The 17,487-nt window shown below is 59.5% G+C and overlaps 1 protein-coding gene across 1 annotated transcript in view; it reads right to left on the bottom strand.

Moving 5' to 3' along the window:
- The window catches only part of EFHD1 (EF-hand domain family member D1), a 36,699-nt gene extending 19,884 nt beyond the window's left edge, over window positions 1-16,815 (bottom strand). The window contains exon 1 of the mRNA XM_016134717.2: window positions 16,420-16,815. Within this exon, the coding sequence (XP_015990203.2) occupies window positions 16,420-16,733 (314 nt within the window). The 5' untranslated portion in view covers window positions 16,734-16,815. The remainder of the gene's footprint in view (window positions 1-16,419) is intronic.
- Window positions 16,816-17,487: the final 672 nt, after the last annotated feature.

Genomic DNA, 17,487 nt, shown 5'->3' on the forward strand with positions numbered 1-17,487 from the left:
GCCGGGAGCCACCGGCTTGGCACAGGAATAAAGACTGTGTGTAGATGAAGACGGGGCATCTCGAAGGCCAAGAAGGGCAGGGACGGGAGGCGTCGCGAGCCAGCCTCCGCCCTCACTCCCGGGGACTCCAGCACAGGCTGCTGGAAGCACTGGGCAGGTGCCATCTACGTAAGTCCCGGCAGGACTGCAGGGTGACCATCCCCGCCCTTCCCTGCGGAGCTGAGATTTACAATGCAGAGCGTCTGCGAGGGCCGTCCACGGTCCCTTCCTCCAGGGCCTGCATGTACTAGAGGCAGGGAAGCCTCCTGGGGCCCCGGGGACATCTGCTTCGCCTGCCTCTCTCGAAGCCTCGGAGACCGTGCGTGCATGCTGCGCCCACGGCGAGATTCAAGGTGCCTAAGAACTACAGCTGTCCGGCTTTGCCGCTCACGACTCACTGTCTCCCCTGCGAATCCTTCTCATCCTAACGAGTCCTATGAAGATTTAATGACAGCCGCCTGCGTGCATTGTTTTATTGAGAGCTTACTAAGTGCCGGGCACTTGGCAAATTGCCTCCTTTAACTCAAGCGCTGCGAAGTGCTGACAGACGGTGAAAACAATGAAGTCGGCGAGCAAAGCCAGTTTCCACGGATCAAAAGTGACCCGGGACTTCCCAGGGGGAAGCGCCCAGCTGCATATGGGCACGGGGAAGGCAAGACGGTAATGACCTGAGCTTATACTGTGTGCCCCTCGAGACAGTGGGAGCCCTGGGGGCAGAGTGCCCACTGTTGTAACTCAGATTTGTACCTTTTAAATTTGTATTGGGGCCTTTGGTAGAAATGATCGGGGCCATGTCGCTGAGTCTCGATTGTGGGGAGATTCAGATTTTGGTCTAAAAGCATGGTGATCTGGACCACCCAAATACGCAAAGGCATTCATTTTTGGCCAAGAGAATACTAATGTTGCCATCTTACAAACATTTGGGGAAAATCTCACCAGCTGAGCCCTTCAAATAATTTCATTATTTAACCACCCAACACTCCTCTGAGGGGCGCAGTACCCTCTGGTGGGGGAAGGAATAAGGCCCATCAAGGTCAATCAGCCCAAGGTCACGAGGCCCAACAAGGTTAACCAGGAGGACTCCCATCCTGATGCCCAAGCCTGTGTCCCGCCCCTGGGGCTGAGCTACACGGCCAGCAGAGGCAGGTGCTGGGGGAGGCAGATTTGACACGAGGTCAGTCTTTACAGAACGCCAAGGCTGCCCCTCCAGTGACAGTCAGCAGAGGCAGCCAGCCAAGGCTAAAGCAGAGAGAAGTTTCCTGGGAAGTCAGCTATTGGGAAGCTAAAGGCCTTTCTTCTGAAGGCTGTAGAACTTCCAATGTCATTACCGCATCCCACAGAGGGCGTGGCTGGCTGCAGGAAGCTGGAGGTGCCTGCGACTGGCCCAGGGGCTAAAACCATCTTCTTTAACCTGCCCAGAGCCTCAAGCAACTGCAGTGTGGAAGCCCCTTTAGACAAGGCTGCCAGATCTCACACCAGACTTTCGGGCCTGTGGGACAGGCGAATGCAGCTGGATATGTTTTCTTCACTCTGGAAAACTCTTTGCTTTCTGTGTCCCGCCCCTATGAAAATGCTGTCACCTTCCTGGCAATTTGGAATTCAGCCCCGAGAAAAGGGAACAACCAACCCCTAGAGTGGCCTGCCCAGGTCACACCCTCTGGCATGGTTCATCTGGCAGGGCCATCAGCCAGGGACTTCTTCCTGGAGACAGATGGCCCTCCCCAGCCCCAGGACAACCAAGAAGGAGGGGACCTGGGGAGGCAGGGCAGCCCTGGCCGAATGAGGCCCCACAGGGTCCCAGCTCTAAACCTATCTGGGGCTCTGTCTCCCTACAAGCCTGGCCTAAACCTGCATTTCCTCTCCCCCTATTTCAAAGGGTCAAAATATTTTCTTTTCCTCCCGACTGTTTACATCTTTCAAATGCTTGCAGGCTTATTGAAGTTTCCTTAAGCCCTTGGCTCCCTCCTCCCCCACACCAACATCCTGGCTCCTTATACCAGTTTTTCTTTTAAATTTAAGTTTTAACCCAGGTTTTTCTTATTTAAGAAATTCCCAGACCCCAACCCCTTCCTTGTGTCTCCTGGGGCTTCCCTCTAGCCCTCCTCCGGATTAGAGACCTTTCCCCATGTTTTGCTTTAACGTTTCCTCGGTCCTTGTCATCTTTATGGTCTCCGGGATCTGTCAGGGAGAGGCTCCAGTCCCTTCGGCACTGGGGACCCCGCAGACACAGGTCGGGTTCAAGCCCAGCCTTCCATCTCTCTCGCAGACTGAGTGCAAGGGAGCCAGCTATGCCTTGCGGGGCGGGAAGGGGGCCAAGAGGAGATAACTGGGTGGCCCGGCCCCTGCACCTGGTAAGCAGTCGACGATGAGTCGCAGTTGTTTCTAAAAGCAGTGCCTGTCTGCAGCCATAAAGGGGAGGCAGACAGCTTCCAGGACTTCTGCTCCGAAGACCTGCTCACACCCAGCTGGACCTCAAACAGCTTCCACCCCTTGAGCATTCTGGGGGCAGCACAGGTCCACAGGCTGCCGTGGCCCCTTTTGCTGAACCTCCATGAGCCCTTACTGAGCGACCCAGAGCCCAGCCCATCCTAAGCAAGAGGGTCGGGTCTGCTTCCACGGGCTCCTGTGAAAGGCTCTGCTCCTGACTATGGCCATCGGTGGAAGGTGCAGTAGGGTGGCTGAGGCAGGACAGGCTGAGCTCTCCAAACTCAGGGCCCACAGCTGTGTGTGCCAGGAGCTGGGGAGGTCCCCCGTCTGGCCACAGGGGCCCAGGCGACGCCTGACCCTCACCCCACCAGAGGCCCTCTAGCAGGGGGCAGGCCGGTTCCCAGTGTCCACCCAGGGCCCCTCCACTTTCCATGAATCGCTTGCTCTCTCGGCTTCCACTGTGCAGAGCCCCTGGGTTTTCTTGGCTTTCACCAAGAAAGCCCCAGAATAACTTTGCCAGAAAGGAAGAAAGAGGCCGGTGGCCTTTGTCTGCCTGAGGCTCAGCCATCAGAAACTCCCCAGGGATTCCTCAGAGGGAGGGGGGGCTCTGAGGAGAACAGCAGTGCCCCAGAAAATGCCTTAGTGTTGGGGGGATCACCTATGCCTCAGAGGCCACCAGGATATCGAACACCCCTGCATTTTTTTTTTTTTTTTTTACCCCAGAAAGGCCTTGCATGGAAATCGTGCACTGCTTTTTCAAATGGGCAAGGGCTAGTTACTCAAACTGTGGTCCCTGGACCGGCAGCCTTGTGGTCACCCGCGATGGTCAGATCAGAACCTGCATTTCTATGAGGCGCCCCATGGTGCCCAAGCTCTTTCGAGTAGGAAAAGGGCAGCTGTGCCAGACTATCACCCAAGGCAGGTGGCCTTTCCCAGGGCTCTCCCCCTTCTCCCAGTGAGTGTCCCTAACTGAGCCTCAGGACCCCTCCTCTGAACCTCCCAGGCTGCCCATTCTCTGAGTTTCTGATTTCCTGTCCTTTGTGTGGGTCCTCCCCAGCTGTCAAATCATCTGCTCCTCCTTCCTTCCTTTTTTCCTCCCATTTGCTGCAGGCCAGGAAACCAGATCGCCCAGTCTGTTATCAAAGTAAGAGTAAGCAGGCTCTGAGCAAGGGCCTGGGGGGACTCCGAGGAGTTAATACAAAAGCTGGAGCCCAGAGTCTTTTGATTTCCAAACTCCGCTCCCCGCAGGGTTTAGATAAGCGGCTGGCTCTGTGGCATTTCATTCACTCACTTGCCACCTGGCCCCCACCTACCTGGGGCCTTTCCAGAGCAGAAGGAAAAGCACAAAGACCAGTCCCAGCAGGGAGGCAGAGGCACAAAGAGACAGTTCAGCTGTGAGAAGGCCCAAACTTGAACTTGGGCTGGGCTGGAGTAGAAGGAGGCAGCTGGGACGCAAGGGCAGGAACTCCCAGGAGGGACGGTGGGAGCCACTGTCACCGGTTCAGTCCAGAGGTGCCAGGACGTCCCGGAATGGTGCACAGGGCTCCCACAAAGCATTCTGGGAGACTTATATCTTCCTAAGGGCAGTAGAGGGCAACCCCCAGAGAGTCTGAGGCAGAGACGTGACATCGGGTAGCCGTTTCAGAAAGGCCTCTCAGCTCAGCGTGCAGGATGGATTTTTCTGGGGAGCGCGGGGTTGAGCAGACTAAGGCGGGGGCCCAGCTGGGGCCCTAGCACGAAGAGCTGCAGGGCGGGCAGTGGCGAAGCGAGGGTGGCACCAGGCAGGGGTGACTGCCCGCTTCGCCGGTTCCGGGCAGAGCCATGCCGCGGGGGCTCATCACCAGCAAATGTCCTTCATTTTCTGGTAAAAGGCCACGCCCTTCGCAGGCTGCAGGAGACCAGTGGAGGTCGGGCCCCATCTCCGCCCTCAGCCACAGTGCCTAGTAGTTCCATCTACCATACACGGTGTCCAAAAGTTCAGAAAGAAAAGTGGGGGGTGGGGGCAGAGCTGAGGGCCACCCCACTACAGAGCACCCACTGTGCGCTCAGCACCTCGCAAGAGAGCAGAGGGGAGGCAGAGCCAGGTGGCTGCTACCCAGGCTTCGACACAATCAGGGAAAACTGCTTTGTCCCAAATGCATGTGGCGGAGTGCACTGCCCCTGCCCAGAACTGCCACAGGGGTTGGGGGGAGAGGGCAGGGGGCGACTGCCCAGGGCAGCGGCTCACTGCACCAAGCTGCGTGAGCCTCATGCTCTCAAACTGGATGCTGTAACTCAACAGCGGAAAAGCCTCGGTCAGGGAGGTTTTAGCTGAATCCAAATTCTCCTGCTGAAGCCAGCAGCCCAGAATGAAAGCAAAGCGAACCAGCCGCCATGGCCACCCCCAAAAGGATCACGCCGGTGACAAGAAGATAACAGGTCAGTGGCGCAAAGCGTTTTGGCCACACTGAAGGCACAAATACCAAAAACCTTCTAACTATGAATGACGAATGACGGGGACACAGATGCGCCTAGGGAAGCCTCCGACTCAGCGACGTAAATACAACAGTAATGACTCCTTCTGCTGGAGCCTCTATGGCAGCGGTCCCCAGCCTTCGTGGCACCGGGGACCGGTGCTCCTATGAGAACCTAATGCCTTGACGATCTGAGGTGGAGCTGAGGTGGTGATGCCAGCGCTGGGGAACAGCTGCAGATACGGATGAAGTCTAGCTAGCTCGCTAGCCCACCACTCACCTCCCGCTGTGTGACCTGGTTCCTAACAGGCCAGGGACTGGTACCGGTCCACAGCCCGGGGGTTGGGAACCCCTACTCGATGGGCTCCCCCCGAGGAAGAGGGGAGACGGCAGTGTCTGGGAGTGTGCTCCTGGGGTCAGACTCCCCTTATTCAAAGCCCTGGTGACATCCTGCACTGTGCGTCTGTCCCTAGGTGAGTTACTTGGAACTCTCTGGGCTTCCAATTCCCTCTTCATCCAGGTGTTGCCAAAATTAAAGGCAAGCAGATAAACTCTTGGCTTATCAGCAAGGGCTCACTTTTTAGTTTTGGTTGATGTTATCTCATTCAGAAAAACAAACAAACAAACAAAAAAAACCTAATCCTGAGGTCTCTTTAAAAATCAGGGCAGTCTTGCTGGATTTGGGCAAGTACAGACGCCTGGGGACTCAGTCTGGGAACAGGGAATGGAGTGAGTGTGGATCGGGAATCCACCCAGAAAGGAGGCCAGGAAGAAAGGCCCAGGTCCCTGAGGAATTCCTGGTGGGCAGAGGGGAGAGCAAAAGGCCTCTTCCGAGCAGGGATGAGGAAACGCATGTTCTGAGGGGCCAGGAAACCAGACAGAGGTGCCCCTGGAAGCCTAATTCTCTTGGAAATTCCCAGGAGCTCTGTGGGTTTTGGGGGACAGGTGCCCCCAAATAACCTGGGGTTTCCACACCTAGACGTGGTTAGGCCTGGGGCAGCCCTGGCACTGCCCCACTCCTCCTCGACCCCCAAGACCAAGAGGAGTCCGGGAGGGAAACGGCCGGGGGACCACAGGTCTCGGGGGAGTGGGCAGTGAGGGACTAAGCTGTCCCCCCAAACCAGAAGGAAGAGCACCCAGGCGGCCCCCTTCTGGCGCTCAGAGTCCGGCTCTCCAACCCACCCTGTCCCTGCTAGCTGGTCCTTTTCCTGTGTCCCCCCTGGGGGCCGGCACCACCTTAAACCCAGCGGCCTGCTGGGGGCCGAGGGACCTGCCCCGCCCTCAGGGGAAAGAACACGGGGCTGGAAGTGGAGTGACCTCGTTAAGGCTGTGGCCGCACACCAAGTGGTCACGCGATCCTGGGGACAACCTGAGAAGGTGGTCACTCACCTCTTTCCACATCTCACTTACAGACATGCGCCCACGAGGCCCGTGGTTGGCGTCACGGCCGGGAGGAACCTGCCACCCCGGTGAGCTCCCAGTCCTCTGGCAGCCCCGTGAGCCACCAGGCGCCCCTGGGGCACTAACTAGGGCCTCAGTGCAGCTCCAGAGGCAGAGCTCACCCCACCCCATCCACGGCCCTGCGCGGGACCCCGCGGTGCCCAGCGGGGCTGGAGGAGGAAGTGAGCCTGGAGACCCGTCTCTGCTCTGCCAGGGCACACACTGTGGAGAGGGAGGGGAACCTCGCAAAGAGTGACAATAACCGACAGGCCTAAGCATTGTGGGGTACAGGGGGGCGGCTGTGGGGGGCCATCAAGCCAGCGAGAGCAGAGCCAGGCTGGGGGGACCAGCGAGAGAGAAGAATGCAATAGCCAGCTGGGGCTGGCCCCAGGGGTCACCGTGGGGGGTCTGGACGTGGCTCCATGAACAACAGGAAGCTACCAACGTTGCATGTCGCCCCAGCCCGCGAAGGCGTCTGAAGAGGAAGCGAATGTGACCTGGGCTCTGGCAAGAGGTCGCAACCTGCGGGATAGATGGGAGGAGGCCATCAGGAGACAGCTGCCCCGGGTCTGGGGTGGGTCTGGGGTGAGCGGTCCAGAGGGGCCCGGAGGCCGGGCAGCCTGCAGAGGCTGTGCCACCCGCGGCCCCCACCTGGCGGTGTGGGGGACTGAGGGGTGGTGTCCAGGACAGCTGAGACGCAGAGCCTGAGGAGCTGGGAGGCAGAATGACATCAATGGGAGCAGCTCGTTGGCACAGGGGACAAGGGCACAGGACGCCTGGGTTGGAATCCCAGCTCCACCGTCCACACCGCGTGTAACAGCGGGAGAGTTACCTGGCTTCCCCGCGCCTCAGTTTCCTCATCTGTGAAGTGGAGGGTGAGAACAGTACCCACCTCAGTGATTCTGACGTGTAAACACTACGAAGGGTGCCTGCACTCAGCAGGTGCTCTGTACACAGTAGCCGTTGGGGGGGGGTCAATGCTCAATAAAGTCAGCCATTGCGGAGCAGGGTGCGGAGAGCGTGAGGCGCTTAGGGAGGAGACAGAGACCCTGTCACCGAGGCCAAGCTCAGCAGAGCCGGGCAGGATCAAGAGCCAGCGGCTGTCCAAGCCACGACAGAGCTCACTGGATCCGGTGGCACAGAGCTGGGCAGGTCAGCAGCAGCCAGAGCTTGTTGGTAGTGGGACAATGACTGGGGACCACTGTCCAGGCACAGTTGGGTGTTCAGAGAACAGTCCCCCAGAGCCGTCTGAGCCTAGGGCACTGGGGGGCCCCTGCCATTCCCACCAGGATGGGGCAGAGGGCTCAGCCCCGGGGACACAGCAGCTTGGAAGCCCCGAAGTACCTCCTCCTGCTTCCTGCAACCCTGATCCAAGCTGGCCGAGGGCGAAAGGCCTATCGTCAACCCGGGGGTGGCTTCGCATGGGAGGGACCAGGCGGCCACGGCGCCCGCCAGGGGTGGTGGTCACCGATGCGGACTCAGAGCACAGTGCAGCTGGAAGGGGTCCACTGCTCCTCCCCTCCCTGTCCCCATTACCCGCCTCCGCCCAAGGCCCCGCCTGGCCTGGAACCAGAAACTGGAGCAGGGAGGCTGCTGCTGGCGCTGGCAACCAGTCCTGACCCGAGAGCAGCGCAGGCACCTTCGTCCTGCGATACAGCGGGAGGCTCGGCTGAGACCGAAGCAAAATGGAACCGGGCCCAGACAGCCCCCCACCACCGCCGCCGCCGCGCCCGTCCACCCACGTGGCCTCCGTGCCGAGACAGGGGTCTCAGCAACGGAACACCAGGAGGCCACCGAAAGGGACCAGAGCCGTCGATACATGTGGCTCCCAGCCAAAGACGGCGCTCCATGCGGACGCCCCTCCGAAAGGAGGAAACCAGAGGCGTGAAACTCAGGATGATGAAGAGGATACAGGAGGTTTGGGGGCAGGGGTGAGGGGGAGGGAGGGAGGGAGGCATCGACTAAGAGGTTTCGAAGACCAACAGGCAAGGAGCATGACTGGTGAACCTGCCCAAGGAAGCCAGCTGGGCGCTCCAAACGCAGGGGCGACGTGAGGGCCCAGCGCTGCGGGGTCTTTGTAAGGCGGAAGGGCGGTTCAAGGCTAAAGCGGGGATTTTACCGAGAGCTGCCCTAGGGAATGGCCGACACACACAGCTCCCCAGCCCCCAATACACGACAGGGCCCCCAGCTACTAGGGATCTAGGACCAGAGGCAACGAGAGAAATCATAGCGGGTCTTTCTGGATCGAAACGGCAGGAGCGAGTGTCCCAGAGGGAAGAGCTCTACACGCAGGTGTTCAGGAGCCCCCAGGAATGGGCTGCTCCCCAGCTGGTCTCCGGAATCCAGGCCAGGGTCTAAACGTCCCTCCCATGTACATGAAAACACAGGGGGACACAGGGAGGTGGGGGGCCCACTGGGGGGCCCGTCTCTCCCTTCCTCACTCGCTGCACCCACGATTTGGCCAGGCACCTGCCCTGCCCCTCAGGGAAAGGAGCCCAGTCACAGTGCAGTCATGGTCACCGCCTTCCTCTGGGCAGCCCGGGGCCTGGGTGGGCCCCTGACCCAAGGCTGACCGATGGGAAAGGCTTCCTCATCGCTGAGGAGAACCGCAAGTCTCTCCTGCTGCTGCTGTTCATGGGCGGATGTGACCTGGGGACCTCGCCACCTCGCTGTCCGTCCACGATGACGCTGGCACAGAGCGTGCTGGAGGGCAAAGCACGACCGAACCTGGAGGACCCTTGAGGTCCGCAGCGGCCAGCAAGCCCGAAGCCCGCCTCGTCCTCTGGGCTCCCTGCCATGGGAGATGATATGTTTCTTCACTGATCAATGAGTTCGGGGCAGGACTTTCTATCACCTGAGCCAAAGGCCTCCCACCTAATCCATGACAGAAAGGCATATTCAGACCCAATATTCCCATGTGGGAAAGGACGCCTACCTAACCCGCTGGCTAGGATCCCACACTCCGTCATAAACATCTTTACTCTTTTTTTTTTTTAAGGAAATGTAAACAGAGAACATGGGACTTTTTTCATAAAAATACTTTGAGTTTTCTTTAAGTATGAGATTCTACTCTCCTGGTTCCCTCGGAACCCGGGGTCTCACCTTTGTCTGGGGAAAATGGGTCACGAACCCCTTTGAGAACCCACATTTCCCCCAGCGACCGGCTTCAGAGGCTCCAAAGACTGGAGGTGACCCCTGCTCTAACCACAGGGCTTACGGAGACAGAGAACCGAGGCCGAGGTCTCTGGGCCACCACCAACTTTTCCTTTACATCGGGCGCTTTTCGGCCTCCCTAGAGCTTGACCATAGCATGACTTGAAGGCACCTTGGACCACCTCTCGCCGGCGGGAGATGCAGATGCACGTGTTGCTCCCGCCGCGGCTCTGGGGTCCTCACTCCGCCGTCCACTTCTGCTTCCGTCTCGGGACCTGAGTTCCGCCCCAGCCAGCGAAACCCCAGGACGCCGATGGGAAGTGAGGAAGGGGAGGAGGGAGACCACCGTGGAGTCACAGAGCTTAGGATTCAGAAGATTCCGAGATCATTGCCTAGGACGGGGCAGCAGACGACAGGCCGCGGCCTGATCCTGCTCACCAAGCTCGACTGGGACACAGCCACGCCGGTTTGTTTACGTCCTGTCTGCGGCTGCTTTCTTATCACCACGGCATAGTTGAGCAGTGACAACGGAGACCCGGGGCCCACAGGCCAGACATCCCACCTGGCCCTCTGCAGACCGGCATGCCCACCCTGGCCGATAAGGAACCTTAAAACTCGCATAGCCCATCCCTCGGCCTGGCCTCCAAGACCTCTTGACCCTCCCCTGCTGCAAATCTCTCCCTCCAGGAAGTCAGACCACCTGCCTCCCCATGGATCTCCAGGGAAAGGGACTTACCATGTTCAGGACAATCCTTCCCTTTTCTCAACTCCGACTGTGAGAAAGCGCTTTTGCTCTCCATCGAACCCCAAACCGGAGCTTCCGCACTGCGCCCTCACCTCCCACGTCGTGCCCTCTGAGGTTGCGCGGGCCCCCGCCACACCACACTTCAAGCTCTCGGCCCCCATCCTCTGGCTCCAGAAGCGCCCGCCCCAGGGCTGTGGATCCATCAGAGGCCTGGATCCCCTCCCGGTCCGGGCTGGCTGCTCTTCCCTGGCTGTGCCCAGAAACACCGAGACCTCCTGCCATGATGGCAGCAGAATGCAGCAGCCTAGAGTCATCATGTCCCCTGGCATCCCCATGGGGTCTGCTGGGCTACGTGGGGTGTCTCACACATGGGTGGCGGGTGACTCTTCCAGGACCAGCCTTTAGCCCTGTCAAGCAGCATCATGTTAAATAGGCTCACTGCCAAGTTTGTTGAGCCTGCTCTGAACCAGTCTATAACCTCAATACCTGGTCCTTGAATGAATGAATGAATGAATGAATGAATGAATGAATAGCTCACAGACAGTAGGTGAGAAAGAGGCTCATTATCACCATCATTATGGTGCCACAGGAGCCCAGAGGAGAGGGTCACAAAAGGTCACACAGGTTGAAATTGCGGAGTCACTAGGACAGGTCCATGTCTTGGCAGGTCACTGAGCACACAGGTCAGGTTTCATCCTGTAGGATGCCATGGTGTGCGCTCCGACAACTCAGATGTCCCTGTGCGTGGGCCTCTGAAGGAACACCTGGGAGTCGGGGCCAGCGAGCATGCGACACACACTCTTGAAGCAGGAAGCCAAGAGCAAGCATTTGCAAAACCTGGAGGGTGCGCTGGGCTCCCAACCTGAGCATCTCTTCGCGGAGTAAGGCGGGCCGGCAGCCACCAGCTCCCGAGACCCGATTCGTTCGGCACACCCTTAGAGACCAGCTTGGCCGTGCTGCGAAACCACACGTGATGTAGCCCCGTGTAAACCAGACTCCCCCACATTCGGTGGGGAAGGTTATCTCTATTTCCTAGGGGAGGGCAGGTGGGCGCCACAGGGCTGGGAGAATAAATAAAGTTAGAGTCCCTGGACCTCATCGCTTTGAAACTAGGCACCTGTTAACGCATCTTTCCAGGCAGAAGGGGAGAAAAGGAACTTTTTTGGCATAGCGTGAGACTTCACTAACTCACTCGGTTTCAAATTCCCACCATTCAAATTCTCATAAAATGAGATGGCTCTATAATAAGGAGGGTGGAGGGGGCTTCGGAGAGAGGGGTGGGGAGCGAGGCTCGAGGAGGGGGAAGCTCCCTGCAAGAGCGGAGCGGCCGGGAGCCGGGAGCCTCCTCAGCGCCTCCTCCATCACGTTCCTCACGATCATGATGCTGGCAAACAAAACAGCCAGTGCTCACACTGGGCTAAGAAACAGTTCCAAGTCACGCTGTCTTTCTGCCAGAGTCCACGACCCTCAAACAGAAGCCGGCCTGGGTTCCGGCCGAACACCGCCAGGAATTCAGACGAGACTGAGCCTCGAGTTCTCCTGCTCCACCCTCAACGCAGCACAGCCCCGCATGCAAAAACCCGCGCAGGTGAGGGACTTGCAGATCTAAGGGGGACCGCGGTGGACAGAGGCTGCAGGAGAGAAGCTCTCTCCTTTCCCTAAGGGGATAAAAGCTCTTAACTTGCCTTTCTTTCCATCATTAAAATCATCTCCCTCAAAAGATGCCAATCTGAATGGGCCAACGGCCTCAGCAGAGTGAGGAGGAGAAAAAGAAACTGGGGGAGCTTCAGGACCACCTCGCCTTTTTGGGGTTCAGAGGTGGTGCGAGAATGGGGTGTGGGCAGGGCGTCCATGACATCATCATTTCAGATTGTTAATCAAAAGGCAACTTTCCCATAGCTCACCCCACCCTCTCTGCTCCTCGCCCCACCCTCTCTTCGGGGAATTGAAACACGAGCTTTTAGAATGCTGCAAAAACCTTACGGCTGCTTTTTCACATGTGGTATCTGGGTCTGCGAGAAGAGGCTGCCCTCATTACCGCCCCCTGTGAAGGAGGCCCCCCCAGATAAGCCCGGGGTAATTAAAATTTCCTGTCTAATCTTGACCACCCGGCCGGCTCATGTTACAGCCCTGGACACACGCTGGAGGGTCAGTTTCTCCTGGGCCGGCTCGCTCTCCGTTTAAAATCAGGCCACTACTCCGTCGGCGCGGGCTATCCAGTAACGCACTTGGAAACGGAGAGGGAACTTTCTCTGGCCGGCCTGACGATGCCTCCGGCTTCCCACGCTTAGCCAGAAAATTCTCTTTCTTTTACAACACGCCATTGAGGAGCCAGCATATGAAGACAAATGACCCCCACGCCAAGAACTCGACATGGTCACAGGCCAGGAAGGATCCAGGATCTTTTTTTCTATTTTTTTTTTTTTAAATCTCGAAAATGTAAGAAATCCTCAGGCAAATACTTTTAAGGAGAAAAATCACATTGAAAAGATCAAAGCATGTGTTGCAGTATCTGCATTTATCTATCCAGCCCCGAACAAAACAGGAGAGTGCTCTGTGGAGAGAGCTCGGGTGCCGTGAAGTCAGGTTCCCAGGGAACTTCAAGGTGACATCAGAGTCTGGATCTAGAAACTGATTAAAAGTGACATTCCTGAGGAAAGTAAGTGCACTCCTGGCATGAGTTGGGGGTTTTCTGTTGGTTTTGCTTTGTTTCTATAGTTAGGTGGCGACTCCATTTGAATTAGGGTCGGGCTTTGGGAAGACTGACCCCCCCTTCCGGGGGGAGTGGGCTCAGGCTGGCTTCAGTTAGTCTCTAAGATTCCTGAGTCAACAGGTCACCTCAATTGGCTAAGACCGATCTGCCTAAATCAGAGGGCCTCCTCGGAAGGGACCCTTTTCACGGGGTTTTGTGAGACCGAGTTGGCATGTGACACAGAACAGGACCCTGGGGGGTGCTCCCTAACCCTTCACCCCCAAGAGGTGGGGAGGAGACAGTCATGATGGTCTGGGCATCTCTGCTCATTCACAGTATTGGGTCAAATAGGGTGCCCCCAAAATGCATGGCCACCTGAAACTTCAGAATGTAACTTTATTTGGAAATCGGGTCTTTGCGGGTACAATAAATTAAGATGAAGTTGTAATGGATGGGGGCGGGCCCTCAATCCACTGACTAGTGTCCTCATAAGAAGGTCGCGAGCAGACGTACACACAGGGAGAACGCCATGTGACAATCAGGGCAGAGCCCTGATGTGCCCGTAGTCACCAGATCAGACTAGCACCCCCTGCCACCTCAAGCTTCCTCCGGTGGCCAGCCGGCTCTGGGACCGTCTCTGCCCAAGCCCATGAGCCCAGGGGACCCCCTGCACCCTGCTGCCTTTCCCCAGGAAGGGGAAGGCTGTGGGCCCCCTCCCACCGGGAAGGATGCCATGGAGCTTGGCATTTGGGGATTTGGCAGAATCTCCCAGCCAGAGGACCTCTGACCCTGGTGAGATAGGGAGAGCGAAGTTTGGGCCGTCTCCCAGGTGTGAGAAGCTGAGAGAGGCACCTGAAGGGGAAACCAACGAACTCAGCTGGAAGATGCTGAGTCTGTGGGAGCTCAGGGGTGGGGGTCGGGGAATCCCCATGTTTATAGGGTGTGGGAAGCCTGAAGGTGGGGCAGGCTGGGGAACGCTCCAGGCATGAACACAGGGCTTGGCATCAGAGTGGGGGGTGGTCTCGAGCACCCCCCAGGGTCCTGTTCTGTGTCACATGCCAACTCAGTCTCACAAAACCCCGTGAAAAGAACTATTGCCACATTTTACAGATGAAAAGGCAGAATTGCTTAAGCAACTTGCCCATGATCACAGTTAATGACCCTGGAATGAGGGGACTCTGGCCTGACCCTCCTCAAGCCCAGGTGGATAACTTGGTCTTAACCCCAGGTCTAAGGTGGTGGGGGTTCCAAATCACCGTGAGGGGAAGAAGGCAGCCCCCCCCCCCAGGCTCTGCCCCAGAAGTACAATGATGGGAACCTCATTGTACTTCTGCCCATTTTACTAGCAAGAAAACTAAGGGATTATGTCGCTCACTTAGGGTCACAGGTCCTAGGCCCTGCCTGACCCTATACATCTTCTCTCTGCCAAAGATGACGCTCTCCTCTCTGCCACTGCCCGGGCGACTCTGATTAGAGTGGCGGCTTTGCCTCTCCTGTTTCCTGGGACATGGGGGACAACCCCCAGGAAGGTTTCTCCACACCGACTTGTGCCTCAGCTCCCGCTCTCTGATGACAAGAGCTGCCTCAGAGCACAGGGCTGAGGGTGAACGGAGCAGCAGGCCTGTGCTGGCCCGTGGTCGGGTGAAGGTGGAGCCGTAAAGGTCATTCACAGGCCCCAGCATGCATCCCTCCTTCCTCGGCAGAGGCCCCCAGATGTGCCCACTGCCAGTCTCTTCCTAGGGGCAAGGCTGCCTCCTCACTGCAGGGGTTGGGGGACCGAGGCTCGGCCTGGCTAATCGGAAAAACCAATTCCCTTGGCTACGGCAATTGGTTCAGAGCCAAAAAGAAACAATAGTAAAGAGAGAGAGAGAGAGAGAATGAATAAGGCCTTTTCTGTGGTTACTCTGTCTCCCTGGACTTACTGGAGCTGCTGTGGCCATGTCACCACCAGGAATAAGCCACCTGAGAATGAAGACAGCGCAGTGAGGAGGCTGTCTTAGCAAAACGAGAGACGTCCTTCGAGCGCCTAGATCCAGCCACACCTGACACCGGCCGCTTTTTTAGTTTTTACGAGCCAATTAATGCCTTTTTTGTTTATGCCAATTCGGGTTGAGAGCGGCGGAGGCGGAAACCCCAACCTAGAGTGCTGACTGACATGATAGCTCTGGAGGGAAAAGCAACCTGAAGAAGGTTGCCAAGACGGGTCCCTGAATGCCGCTGGGCTGGAGGACCCGGCCCCGGGCCCGGCCCTGCCAGAGCGTACAAACCGCTCACCTACTGCCTTTCCACCTCCTCCTCAGCTGCACACATTCCTTTGCCCCAACTCAGCTTTCCTTAATCTCCCAAACTACAGAGCGGAATCTGGAGCTGGAGACCAGGAGCATCCCCGTGGGGGGGACGCGGAGGGGGCGCGAGGGGCCCGGGCGCCTGCGGACCTGCGCACCGAGGCTGGCGCTGGCCCGCGGCCCGGCCCCGGGCAAGGGCGGAGGCCGCGGCCACACGGCGCCCGTAAATAGAACCTCCACGCGGGAGGACAGACATTCCAAGCACTTTTTAAAGCGCCCCGAGCGCGACCTGGCTGGCGGCCTCCGCTCCCGCAGGCATTTTTCTGGTCGTGGCCCAGTTCTGGAAATTATATTAATAGCTCGGTTAGGAGCTTACGGGGAGCACAGTACTCTGTGGCCTTAAAAGGCAGGGGCGATTACTGCTCCCCCTCTCCAGAGGAGGACACTGAGGCCCGGGGAGTTCGCACGCAGCAAGGGGCACGCGTGGGGACCCCCCGCGCCCGGCGTCGGGGCGAGCCAGCAGCTCCCCCGCCGGGGCCGGGGGCTTCCACAGCGCCACAGGAATGAGCCCCCCCCCCCCGCGCCGGACCGGCTGCCAGCCCACGTGCGGTTCCGCCGGGCGCCAGCAGCTAGGGCGACAGACACCCCGGGAGGCTGGCGGGACGCGCCGGCTCCGGGAACGTCCCGATCTTCGGCGAAGTTCAACCAACGCCCGGTTCTCAGCCTCGGCTGGTACCTCAGACCCCGCACTGCCGCCGAGGGTAACTTTCCTCTTTTGTTTTAAAAGATAAGAGGACAACGGGGCTAATTTCTCCCTCGGGAGACAAAGCTGGCAGGTGAGGCGCCCGCGCGTCTCGGTTTCCTAGAAGTTGCGCTCGGAGCAAATCTCGAACGCGCCCGCTGCGGGGGTGCGACCCGCGGTCCGGCCCGCGAACCCAGGACCCGGGACTCGAGTTCGGCCGCCCCGGGGGGACCCCGCTCTCCGCGCCCCCACCGTGCCTGCACGGACTCGGGGCGCGCGGGATCTGGGGCACCCCTGGGACTCCTGAGCTACCCCGCCCTGTTCCCCCGGAGCGAGGCCTGGAAGTCCCGGCCGGAATGGCTGTGACCCGCCGCCACCTCCCCCTGCTCTCCCTGCGGGGTCCCGGGGCGCAGGGCGCGCGGGGCGCGGCGCGCGGCGCTCACAGTTTGAACATGGTCTCCAGGTCCTTGATGAGGCGGCGGCTGAACTCCGGGAACTCGGTGTAGGGGTTGAAGACCCTGCAGCGCCGGGGCCGCGCCGCGCCCGCGTTGATGTCCAGCCGGCGGCTCAGCTGCGCGCTCAGCTCGGCGTCCGCGCGGGCGGTGGGCGCCCGGGCGGGCGGCTGGGGCGCGGGCTCCGGGGCCGGCGCGGCGCCGCGCGCGGGCTCGGGGCGGCCGCCCGCCTCCTCCGCCTCCTCCGCCTCCTCCGCCCGCTGCAGTCGCCGCTGCAGCTTGAGCGCCAGCTCCTCGCTGGCCATAGCGACAGGTCGGGGACGCGGCACGCGGGACGCGCGGCACGGGGACTGGGCGGGTGGCGCGTTCCTCGCAGGCTCGCGGCTGTGCGACGCTCGGCCCAGACGGCGGGGCCCCAGCGGTTGGGTGGAACCGCGCGCGGGGGGCGGGGGAGGGCGGGGCGGAGCCCAGGCTTTAAGGAGGCGCCGGCGCCCGGGGACCGCCCGTCGCGGCAGAGGCCGCAGGTGTCTGCGCGTCCCGGGACCTCCGCCCGCTTCTCCGTCCCCGAGGCTCCTGGCCGGAGGCTGGTCTGCCCCCGGGCCGGGGCGTGGACCTCCGATCAACCCTGACCTTGTCGCCCGCGCCAGCCCCGGGGCAAGGTCCCGGGAGGAACGACAGCGGGGGGAAAAGTTTCTCGACTGTTCGGGCGGTTCCTTTCTCGTATCCCAGAGGCGCCGCAACTGGAGGCGCTCGCGGCCCAGAACAGGTTGGGGGTGGGGGAGCCGAGCCCCCCGCTGTCCCCCGCGCGCCCCCACGGCCGGCACCCGCCGGGTCCGCGGTCTCGGGGCGGGAGGCGCTCTCCGGGAGCGCCGGGCGGGGAGCCGCTCTTCAAACGCCCCTTGAAAAGGTGTTTCCAAAACATACTAAGAAGACTGGAAACAAAAAAACAAACAAGCAAACGGAGAAGCGAGCAAGGGGCCGGACGAAACTCGCGGCCCCCCCGGGGACAGAGACCGGCGCAACGTCAGGGGCTCCGGCTCTTTCTGTGAAAACCACGAG

The sequence above is a fragment of the Rousettus aegyptiacus genome, unplaced genomic scaffold, assembly GCF_014176215.1.
Source record: "Rousettus aegyptiacus isolate mRouAeg1 unplaced genomic scaffold, mRouAeg1.p scaffold_m13_p_2, whole genome shotgun sequence".
NCBI classification, from domain to species: Eukaryota; Metazoa; Chordata; class Mammalia; order Chiroptera; family Pteropodidae; genus Rousettus; species Rousettus aegyptiacus.